This window comes from Brassica napus, chromosome C5, assembly GCF_020379485.1.
Source record: "Brassica napus cultivar Da-Ae chromosome C5, Da-Ae, whole genome shotgun sequence".
Lineage (NCBI taxonomy): Eukaryota > Viridiplantae > Streptophyta > Magnoliopsida > Brassicales > Brassicaceae > Brassica > Brassica napus.
The window spans coordinates 35,507,123-35,519,529 of NC_063448.1; the positions used below are offsets into that span (position 1 = coordinate 35,507,123).

Here is a 12,407-nt window from a genome sequence, read left to right on the forward strand (position 1 = left end):
AAGAAACCCCACCACAGTTGCAGAATCAATCTCCACCTCTAGCCTCCGTATCCCATTTTCCCATGCTATAGCGAGGCCGTAATAGACACCCCACAGTTCTGCTAATGTAGCTGAGCAGATACCTATATTAACCGCGAATCCTCCTTTCCACTCCCCATTCTCATTGCGCATAACTCCACCAGCTGTAGTCAGTCCCGGATTTCCTCTGGAAGCTCCATCAGTATTTAACTTGCACCATCCATTTGAAGGTCTTCGCCATTTGATATGTCGCTCCTCACGTAAGCCAACAACTGAATGTAACCTCAGTTTATTGTTCGCTAGAATCACCTCCTGCGTTTTGTCCTTAACAAATTGAACTCTATCCCGACATTTCCCGGTTTCTCCAAAAACATATCCACACCTCCATTTCCAACACCACCACACTGTCAATGCGAACATTGTAGGCCACCGCTCCCCATTAGCTGACTGAGCACTTGTTAAATTTTCATAAAGCCATTGTAAGAGTGATTGATCAAAGAATCTCTGTTGTTTGCTCGGATCTACCAGCCTTCTCCAAAGTCCCATTGATGCCGGACAATCGCGAAGGGTATGAAGGATTGTCTCATCGCCGCTCTTACATAACTGACACATCCCATTGTCACTCAAATGTCTACGCTTCCTCTCCATGTTTGTCATGATAACCTGGTGAGAAACCAACCATAAGAAGACTCTGACTCTCTCTGGTACTATCACACGCCACACTCTATCGTAAAAAGCATTCATATTTGGCCTCGGTTTCTCATCTTTCGTCAATAATGCATACGCTGATTTGACTGAGAAGAGTCCATCTTTATTGCCTCCCCACGACATTCTATCTCTAGCTCCTGTGACGTCATCAATTACCACCGAAGCCAGACATAGCCTATGCTCCATTGAAATATACGGTTCAATACATTGTATTAACCATCCTCTCCCACTCTGCCATAAGTCTCGAGCCTTTGCCTCCAATAACTCTTCCGGAATGTCCACTGTACTCAGGCTCTGTAATGGCTCATGCATCAGCCAATTATCTTTCCAGAAGCGTACTCTGCGACCATCTCCTAGAATCCAACAAGTGCCTGGAACCACACAAGCTCGAACTCCCAGTATTATACTCCTCCATGTCGGAGACCAAGTTCCCTGAGGCACCAACCATGATGATACATGTATCTCCCCTACCCGAAACTTCTTGCGCAAGATCTGTACCCATAAATCGTCATGTGTATTCAACACCCTCCAACCGAGCTTCGCTAAGAGAGCAATATTCATATCTTTTGCTGATCGTATGCCAAGACCCCCTTCCCTTCTTGGTTTGCAAATCTTCTCCCAAGCAACCAAGTGTTGTTTTCGGTTCCCATCCACACTCCCCAGATAAACGATCTAGCAATTTTATCTAGTTGGTTCAGCGTCGACATGGGTAAAGCTATCGAACTCATTTTGTGTACCGGGATCGATGAGAGGACAGAGTTGGTAAGAGTTATCCTTCCTGATAAGCTCAAAAATCTTCTCTTCCAACCAGCCAGTTTTGAAGACATTCGCTCAATGACTGTACCAAAAGTCTCTTTATTAATCCTCTTTTGCAGAACCGGCATACCCAAATACTTTCCCAAGTCCTTTGTTGCTTTAATCCCGCTTTCATCACTGATCAGAGTAGTTAAATCTCGATGAACATTTTCGGAAAAGAAAATTAGAGATTTCTCTAAACTGACCTTCTGTCCCAATGCTCCACAAAACTTTTCCAGTACCTTTCGTATAACTCGGATTTGTGCTACTGAAGCTTCTGCGAACAGGATCAAATCATCAGCAAAGCAAATATGTGATACCGATGGGCCGCCTCTAGATAACTTTATTGGCTTCCATTCCTTATTTGCAACCGAGATCTCAATCTGATGGCACAGTCTCTCCATACATAGCACAAATAGATATAGAGAAAGAGGGTCTCCCTGTCTAAGGCCACGCTGAGGTATAAAAGCTTATGTTCTTTCCCCGTTCCAGAGTAGACTCATACCTGGGTTCGTTACACACTCCATGATCCATGTGATCCATGTTTGTGGTAGCTTCGCTGCGTGGAGAGTGTCTTCTAAGAAGTCCCACCTGATACGATCTTAAGCTTTCTCAAGATCTAGCTTAAGTAGCATCCAACCCTTCTTTCCTTTCTTTCTTCTCATTGAATGAACTGCTTCCTGAACTATCACAATATTATCAGTACTCAATCTCCCCGGGATGAAGCTTGCTTGGGCTGGACCTATTAGTTTCGACATTAGTGTCTTCAATCTCATCACCATCGCCTTCGTTATTGTTTTGAACAAAACATTACACAAACTAATAGGTCAAAACTGCATAATCTTCTCTGGTTTCAGAACTTTGGGTATAAGAACCATCATTGCGTCATTCATGCCCTCTTAAAGAACTCCTGTTCGAAAAAACTCAAGCCCACAACGTGTCACTGATTCCCCCACGACATCCCATGATTCCTGATAGAAGATGGGTTGAAAACCATCCGGTCCAGGAGCCTTGAACTTACCCATTGATCGGACTGAAGCTTCCATCTCCACTGCCGAAAAAGGTTTATTCAAACTCTCCAGTTCATCCCGTGTGAGCTCCGTAAACCCCACCATGGGTAGCTTCTCTGTGTCAAGAGATATATCCTCTGCCGAATAAAGTCTCTTGTAATAGTTTATTGCAAGCTTCTCCAACTGTTCTGGTTGGTCAATCCAGTGACCCTCATCATCCTTCAGCATCTCTATTTGGTTTCTCTTTCTCCGTACAATGGTAGTCGTATGGTAGTAATTCGTGTTTCTATCCCCAAGTACTATCCATTTCTCCCGCGATTTCTGATACCAAAGTACCTCCTCCTGCTCTAACATGACATCAAATTCTTTATGTAGTGTCTCCTCCCTTAATAATAGAGCATCAGACGGGTTTCTCTCCAACGCCTCCTGAACTTCTTTGATCTCACAAAGTAGTTCTTCTTTTCGTTTATTAACATCCCCAAAGATCTCTTTATTCCATTTCTTAAGCTTCACTTTCAAAGCTACCAGTGCCTCTGAAGTACTCATCTCTCTGTTCCAAGATGCTGAGAGTAACTCCTTAAACCCATCATGTTTAAGCCACGTAGCTTCGAATCTAAATGGTCTCCTTCTCGGATTCCCTTTCTGCTCCGGTTCCAATTGTACGTAGAGTGGCGCATGATCAGATGCTAAGAAAGGAAGATGTGCTACCTCGGCTTCCTGCCATCTCACTCGAGTTTGTGCACTGCACAAGACTCTATCCAATCGCTTTGCCATGAAATTCCTCGTATCCTTACCTCTTGTGTACGAGTTTCCCTTGAATCCCATATCCACCAAGGCTAGATCATTGATCCAATCTCCAAACGCCAAAGAATCTGGTGATAGTCTACCATTACCTCCAGTTCGCTCATCTACTCTGAGAATAGTATTAAAATCTCCCCCCACCATCACCGGCTCATCAATGTTCTCTAGTACACGTTTCAACTGTCCCCAAAGACCGCTTCTTCGACTAACCGTAGGAGCCGTGTAGACAGCGATAATGTGTAAAGTCTCCGTCCCAAACACCCCCTTCACATGAATAAACTGATCCGACGATTCCAACACCGTGATCACTCCCAACTGATCCCTCCAAAGAATCCAAATTCCACCACTCTGACCAATAGCATCCACACGGAAGGAGCTATCAAACCCCAAGTTTTGGCAAATCTTTCTTGCTTTGTCTCCACCAGCATGGGTCTCGAACAATGCAAGGAAGTCGGTTTGATACTTCTTCAGAATATATCTAATCGATCTTCGGAAGTTGGGTTTATTTGCCCCCCGACAATTCCAGAATAAGCAATTAATCATCATAATTCTACAAATCTCTGATTGAATTCCCGGGGCACCCTGTTATGCGAGGGATACCACTACCTCCTCCTCCTGTGACTTCGTCTGAGGTTCCACCACCATTTGCTTCCCTGTTTCACTTCGAGTGATCTCCATCGGGTTCTCCACCACCTCATCGCGTAGGTGAAGAGACTGAGGCGGATCTCCGATTCCCACACAATCTCTGAAGACTCCACCGGGTCTCCCTGCATCACTATTTTCCACTCTCAGTCTCTTTCCTGATTCCGACAAGGCCATCTCTCCCTTAGTTGGCCCAAGTACCAGTCCTCTAACCGGCCTATTATTCAACTTCTTGGGCTTTCCTTTCACTCCCTCCATTGTTTTCTTATTCCCATTCCCTCTCTCCTTATTTACCCCATTCAAATTGGACCCTCCACTAGCTCCAAAAACTAAAGGTTCCTTCTCTGTTAAGGCTTCTGCATCCTTAGGACTTTGGATGTTTACCTCCTGATTCTCCTTATTCTCCTGACCAGAGATCACCTCATCCATCGATTCTTCTGTGTTTTTATCCAAATCAAGGCTCCCGTATTTATTGGATAACACCATCTTCTCAGCTCCCTTATCACTTTGTATTCTTCGGCCACTTCTATCAACCTCCTCATTTGATTTTCTTGACATGGTAATCACCAGTCGGGGTGCCTGAGTGACTCCTCTTCGTGGTCCCCTTACCGGAGTAAAACCGTCTTCGGTGTGCTCCAACACTTCTCGTGGGGATTCAGTCACCACATGTGGAGGATCTTCCTTCTGTAATGCTACCGTCGCCATGCGCTCCGCAATAGCCTTTGGGCATCCGTGGACCAAGTGTCCATAGATCCCACACTTCGAGCAAATCTCTGATAACCCCTCATACGCGACGAAGTACCTCTCACCATTGATAAGCACTGTCCCCTTTAAAGGTTTTGCTAGATTCACCTCCACGCAGATTCGTGCATAACGAGCCCTTTCGAACTTCAACGTAGTCTGGTCCACACGTATCGGTTTGCCCAACCCTTTAGCGATCCCCATGAGTATCGAGCGATGATAGAAGTTCACTGGTATGTTCGTCAATCTGATCCAGACCGGCGTTGTGACTATATTATCTCATAGCGGATCAAACTCCGGCGACCAGGCTCTCACCATGAGATAACTTCCAAACACCCTCCATGGTCCTCCTATTAACGCCTCCAAATATTCATCCTCCTTCTCAAAACGAACCATGAAGAACTGTCTAGGAAGGTCCATCACATACATCGATCCCTTCGGGTTCCATAACTCTCTTAACTTCCTACTCAAGGCAGTTATTGGAACATTCCTTCCCAAAACCCTAACCACCATACACTGCTTCCACATCCCGTTCATTGCTTCGAGTACCTCGTTCTCAATTGTGATCGATGGTTCTCCATCTTCTCCATTCAGAAATTCTACTCTGAGTCTCCTCGCCACAAACCCATCATCGATCCGGATATCCACGGATAATAGAATATCGAGACGAATATCCGAAATCCAGAAATCCGGATCCGGATATTAAATTCACGGATCCGGCGGATCCAGATCCGGATACCTTAAATTTCCCGGATATCCGGATCCGTTCGAGGCATAGGTACACAGAATTTCCCAAGAGACCATTCTATCAGTTTTCACGTATCTTTTTTCATATGATATCAGCTGTAGCAGATTTGAAACAGTAAATTACTGCAATCATATTTGCGCTAAGAGTAGTTTTCCTGTGAATGTTAGCGTATAATTAATTATATTTTTCAAGCTTAATGTGAATAGGTCTTATTATGAAATCTAAGTCTTCTTTGAATCCATTATATATACTTTCGGTTGGTTCACAACGTAATCAGATTTGATGAATAGTAGTTACATGCTGGTTCACAAATAATGCAATACAGTTTGATTTTAGAGTAGGTTTGTATCATGTGAAGTTGAGTGCATAGTTAATTACATGGTCCATTCATTTATGGATTAAATGCATGTTTTGAAACCCAACCCGGACATGCAGTCGAACCGGTAAATCCGGTGATCCGATATATAATCTGGTTTGCGTTTTATGAAGAAATCATTTTTAAAAATCTAATAAAACTCGTAAAAAGTATTAAAACCCGGAATCCGGCGACGGTTGAACCAGTAGGTAACTTTTACTTTTTCTTTATTAGATTTTTTTAGTTTATGTTATTATAACCTAATTTTGTATTCAACTTAATTTTTATCATATATAGTTGACGATTAAACTATTTTTTGCGATTTTTAGATTTTGATGAAGATTTAATTATGCCACTTGAAGAAAATGAAGTTAACGATTTTGTATTAGTTTATTTTTGTTATCGACAATCTATTATAATTTGATGTTTTACTTTTGTTTTATTTTGGATTTAAAGTATAATTTTACTACTCACATTTTAAATACTTATGGATTTTAAATCTTGATATTTTTATTAGATGCCATTACTCCTAACTTGTTACAAAAATTGTTAAATAGTCTAAATTATGTTTTGATATTTTGTATATCAAATAAAATAAAACTAAGAAACTAAAGTAAAGTATTTTCCAATTTTTTTTTAAAAAAATAAAGTTTTTAAAGAACAAAAAGTATATATTATATTTTTAATAGCCAATATATTATTATATAAAAATTAAAATTAATTAGCATGTGGTTTGTACGAGTTGGACCAAATAATCCGGTGACCCATAAAATTATCCAGTTCTGTGTCCGGGTCGAGTTTAAAAACCTTGATTAAATGTATACGACAAAAAAAAAATTTAAATACAATTTTATTTTCATTGACATTTTTGTTAATTACACATCAACTAAATATTTCTGTAATGTAGTTCTCATTGAAAAGATTAGATGATTAACCCATGAAATTCCATCTTTGCCAAACTTATATTTTAGATTTCTTTTATTTTACATTCTATTTTTATGCATATACATAATAAATTTAATATCTTAAAATGATAATAAATACAACAAACTATGATCCAAAATCACTATATCTGATTTCTTTCTTAAACAATATATTCAAGTAGGATTATTTCACAGAAATAAATTAAAATTTATTAATGAAATGTCAAGTAATATAAATAGAGTAACATAGAATAAGTAAAGAAGAAAGAAAAAAGAAAAGGAAAAATATTAATAATTATATATTTATTTTCTGTTGCTTTAGGTGTCTCTTTAATGAAAGGAGGTAAAGTAATACCATAAAACAAGAAAAGACGAAACATTTGAGTAAGATTTGGTTTTCCATTTAAGAAAAAAAAGTAATAAGAGTGTTGCGCAAAAAAAAAAGAAGTAATAAGAGTAACTGTCTTTTTTTTTAATTTTTGGTCAAAGAGTAACTGTCTTTTACTCTATACTTTTACTGTATACTTTTACTCTTTAGAAATAAAAAAAAAACTAAAATTGTTCAAAAAAAAAAAAGAAATAAAAACTAATCAGAGAGAATAAGAAGAAGAAGAAAAAAACATGACAAAAAAATATCGACCGTCAATTAAACAAATGGGCCAAGAAGAGATGTCGTCCAAAGACACGTTCAAGGTACACGACGACAAACAAAACACTTCTATAATCACGGGACCCACATACTGGGCAATGTTCAGAGGCAAATCTCAGCCGTCGATTCTTAGCAAGTGGAAGAAACGTACGCACGAAAACGTCCTTCTTCCCAGATGAAAGTTAAGAGCCTCAGGATTGAAGCATATTCTCGGAGAATGCCATTGCCCACTCTCATGTGATGGAAATCGCATCCATAGGCAACTCAACTACTGTAATAACGCCACGTGTCAAATTTGGTCAGTCCAGCTTCCACTCTCCTCTTTACATAAACGGACCTCCTTCTTCTTCGTTTTCTCCTCACCTCTCTCGCTCTCTGATCACATCTTCATCTGTAAGTTTTCTTCGCAAAGATGTTATCTTTCTGCTGAAAAGCATCGATTTGTGAGTTCTTCTTCCTGTTGCAATGTTTAGGTGGAAAGGGTCTCTCTCTCTCGCAAGATGGCATCTGTGACAGCTTCCCATTTTGTCTCGCTTGTCAACAACAACCATGGAGGAGCTTCAGGCTCTGAGGCCAACGCCAATCTGTCTCAGATCAACTTCAAGTGTCAATCCACGACTCACTGTGGGCTAAGATCCTTCAACATGGTGGATAGGCTTCAGAGGAGATGTCAAGCCAAAGCTGTTTCTGCTAAATCCTCAAAGGGATTACAGCAGAATGCTCCTAAAGCTAAACGTGTGGGTAAGATTGTGTGTGAGAAAGGCATGTCTATGATCTTTATTGGTGCTGAGGTTGGTCCATGGAGCAAAACCGGTGGCCTTGGTGATGTCTTAGGTGGTCTGCCTCCAGCTCTCGCCGTAAGTTCAATATATATACATGACGTCTTGACGTCTTTGATGGACCATTATGTTTATGTTTTTTTTTTTTTGTTAGGCAAGAGGCCACCGTGTGATGACAGTATGCCCTCGGTATGACCAATATAAAGATGCTTGGGACACTTGTGTAGTGGTTCAGGTACATTGTTACTCTTATATGGACCTTCAACAACAATCAAGCATCTTGTAATGTTATCTGCTGATAATGATGTAGATAAAAGTTGGGGATAAAGTTGAGGAGGTGCGTTTCTTTCACTGCTACAAACGAGGAGTTGATCGTGTCTTTGTCGACCATCCACTCTTCCTTGCAAAGGTTTGTTTTCTTGTTTACCTAACCAACAAGATAATTCAAGCTATGATCTCATAGAGAATACTAACGTAGGTTGTGGGCAAAACTGGATCCAAAATCTATGGTCCTATAACTGGAGTAGACTACACTGACAACCAACTCCGGTTTAGTTTGTTGTGTCAGGTAAACACTCTTTCCCTTCTTGTTTCTCAATCTTGGTTTGTTCTCTGTATCAAAACTGAGCTCCTTCCATCTTTATGAGATTTTTTTTATCTATCAAATAAGAAATTAGTGCCAAGTTAGAGAGAATATTAGAGAATGATCACTTGTATTTAAGTTCCTACCATCTTAGGCTAACCAATCATCTCAAATCTCACAACTTATCTTCTTAAAGTCCATTTGGCTGAAACTTGAAGCCCAAACAAACTGTTTTTTTGAAGATAGCTACTTCAGAATCTGTGTTTGAACAACATATAATAACTTGATTTACTTTTGATCGTTGGCAGGCTGCCCTTGAGGCACCACGGGTTCTAAACCTGAACAGCAGCAAGTATTTCTCTGGACCATATGGTGAGAATGGTTTTCAATTTCCTGTAAAAGCTTTTGAAAACTCTGCATTCTGAAAAAAAAGGCTTCTAAACCAATCTCTGATGTTATTATAGGGGAAGATGTTGTGTTTGTTGCCAATGATTGGCACACTGCTCTCCTTCCTTGTTACCTCAAGTCTATGTATCAGTCACGCGGAATCTACATGAATGCAAAGGTAAATGAACTTTTTGTACTCCTTCGTTATGGTAGCTAGATACTTGGTTTGCCAAAATCATAGACAGTAACATCAACTAATCTATAGTCGTATGGATCTAACAGGTTGTGTTCTGCATTCACAACATAGCCTACCAAGGAAGATTTGCCTTCGACGACTTTTCTCTTCTCAATTTGCCTGACAGCTTTAAGAGCTCTTTCGACTTCATGGACGGGTACTAATTCCTTAAAAGAAAACACGTTAGTACACTCTCTGTCCTCAGTTTGATATCTGTGTTCTTGTTCCGTGTACAGTTACGAAAAGCCATTAAAAGGAAGGAAGATCAACTGGATGAAGGCTGCGATTCTAGAAGCATGGCGTGTCTTAACAGTTAGTCCATACTATGCTCAAGAGCTCATCTCTGGGATCGATAGAGGCGTGGAGCTGCATTCATACCTTCGAATGAAAACAGTTTCTGGAATTATTAACGGCATGGATGTTCAAGAATGGAACCCGGCTACTGACAAGTACATCGATATCAAATATGACATTACCACTGTAACGGAAGCTAAGCCACTGATCAAAGAAGCGCTTCAGGCCGCTGTTGGACTTCCAGTGGACAGGGATGTCCCTGTGATCGGTTTCATTGGGAGATTGGAGGAGCAGAAGGGCTCTGATATTCTCGTGGAAGCTATCTCCAAGTTCATGGGTCTCAATGTTCAGATGGTTATCCTTGTAAGTAGTGGACTTGCGTTCACAAACGTTTTGAATCTTGTCTGATGAAGGTTTTATGACAGGGAACCGGTAAGAAGAAGATGGAGGCTCAGATTCTTGAACTTGAAGAGAAGTTCCCAGGGAAGGCGGTTGGAGTGGCGAAATTCAACGTGCCATTGGCTCATATGATCACAGCAGGAGCTGACTTCATCATTGTCCCCAGCAGGTTTGAGCCGTGCGGTCTCATTCAGCTGCACGCCATGAGGTATGGAACCGTCCCCATTGTGGCATCTACTGGTGGGCTTGTGGACACTGTTAAAGATGGATACACAGGTTTCCACATTGGAAGATTCAACGTCAAGGTATACACTGTTTCTGCCGACATTACAAGTAATTGTGTCTTACAGTGTTTGCTTCTTTGTGTGTGTTTGTAGTGTGAAGTTGTGGATCCAGATGATGTGATTGCAACAGCAAAGGCTGTAGCTAGAGCTGTTGCAGTGTACGGTACACCCGCTATGAAAGAGATGGTCAAGAACTGCATGGACCAAGACTTCTCCTGGAAGGTCCGTTTCATTCTTTTACCTTTTTGCTTGGTTTGCGCTAATGGAAACTGATTTGACGTTTATTGATGGATGCAGGGACCAGCGAGACTGTGGGAGAAGGTACTATTGTCACTAGATGTTGCCGGAAGTGAAGCTGGAGTCGAAGGTGAAGAAATAGCTCCTCTGGCGAAGGAGAACGTAGCGACACCTTGAGAATGTGAGTTTTGAGGAAAACCGTGTTTGGTGGAAGAAACTAGGACTAGAGAAGACGGGAGTAAAAGTAATGTGTTACGTTACCTGTGGTTATGTATATATACGGGAGATGTTTCAGTCTAATATAATAATAAGTGCATGTTCAAGTTTAATCATCCGGAACCATATCTTTTCAAATGTTGTGATGCATTTGTTTTCTATGCGGGATTTGATTGTCACCTTACAATGTAGCATCTTTGACTTCCTTTTTTGGTCAACTGAATTTCATTAAAAGTTCAATGGGCATTACATATGATATTAGATAAACCGGAGCCCAACACGGAGAACTTGAATCCGCCGCATTAAAAATTGACGGTTGGAGCAAGCACGGAATTACCCCCCAGAGCGCGCAGAAGATTCTTCGATTGACAAGAAGTAGACCGGGAATAATAATAGAACTCAGAGCGCTGCCTTCAAAAGCCAATCTAGAAGATCAGTGTTTAATTAACACAACTCAAAGCCAACGTTAAATGAAAGAGACATGAGAACCTGCATTTACGTCAAGAATTAGCTACACTTACAACTATTTATCATAATTCACTGGGGGCAGCTGCCCCCTCCTTACAAAGCGTACATCCGCCCCTGATCGCCAGTGCTATAATGGTGTAAAAAACAATATATACTTTGAATTTTTATCCTTTAAAAATCATAGCATGTCTTTATGATTTGAACACTGAACAAGCAGCTCAAGAAAGCCATCCAATCTGGCTTTCATCACCGCAATTTAGTGTTGTACTCATTCAAAGTCTTTCATCACTTTATTATACTCATCCTGAAAAACTGTCTTCACTATCTTTGGAATTGCCAGTTTGCATGTGTGTTGTTTATCTTCTAAATTTCTGTTTCAGTATTCTTTTCGATTTTGGCAGCTCGAATCCATACTTATAAACAACGAAAAATCAGTAAAATATAAAAAATTAACAACTCATGTTATTCAACACAAAGAAGATCACATACTTCATATTACAATCGGCAATCAAACACTACCGCACCTGACCAAATCGCAACAATAAGTTTATAAGATGGATATAAGATGGACTGAGAATCCATGGGCGCTGGCCTTGACATGTGGGTTTTTAGACGATTATATAAATGGATTTTGGCACTTTGGTAGACTCATAGAAATCACTTTTTGGTCTAATTTCTTAAAGACTACACTAATGCTTGACGAAAGATCCAATGGTTTGTTTCGAGATGTAAAGGGCTTTGCAGAATTGGTCTCGTTAAGGTTATTACGATCCAGTACGTGGGAGATGGAGCAAGGAGAAGTATTAGCGGCTCATAAGTCGTGGAGATCATGTCGTTTGCGATTGATGAGAATACATGGTATCATTAAACCCGAACTTTCGGCTCATAGGAGCATATACAAGCCTTTTTAAATGAGAGTACTCAGCTGGAATTGTAGGGGAATAGGAAGCAATTGGACTATTAGTTATCTCACAGAAATATGGCATAAACGCAAACCAGATTTTTTTATTTTTATCTGAAACAAAGCAAGACTTCAAATTTGTGCAATGATTTCAATCACATTTTGGTTATGATAATTTGGTCACAGTGGATCCAGATGGAAGAAGTGGGAGATTAGTTCTTTTCTATAATAATG

The 12,407-nt window shown here is 40.4% G+C and overlaps 1 protein-coding gene across 1 annotated transcript; it reads left to right on the forward strand.

Moving 5' to 3' along the window:
* The first annotated feature begins 7,529 nt into the window (after positions 1–7,529).
* Positions 7,530–10,917, forward strand: LOC111211457 (granule-bound starch synthase 1, chloroplastic/amyloplastic-like). Its single transcript, XM_022712552.2, has 12 exons — positions 7,530–7,783; positions 7,864–8,247; positions 8,324–8,404; positions 8,480–8,578; positions 8,648–8,737; positions 9,061–9,124; positions 9,217–9,317; positions 9,422–9,531; positions 9,611–10,031; positions 10,094–10,372; positions 10,445–10,573; positions 10,649–10,917. The coding sequence occupies exons 1-12, from the start codon at positions 7,631–7,633 to the stop codon at positions 10,763–10,765; spliced, it is 2,028 nt and encodes a 675-aa protein (XP_022568273.1). The 5' UTR covers positions 7,530–7,630; the 3' UTR covers positions 10,766–10,917.
* The last annotated feature ends 1,490 nt before the right edge of the window (positions 10,918–12,407 follow it).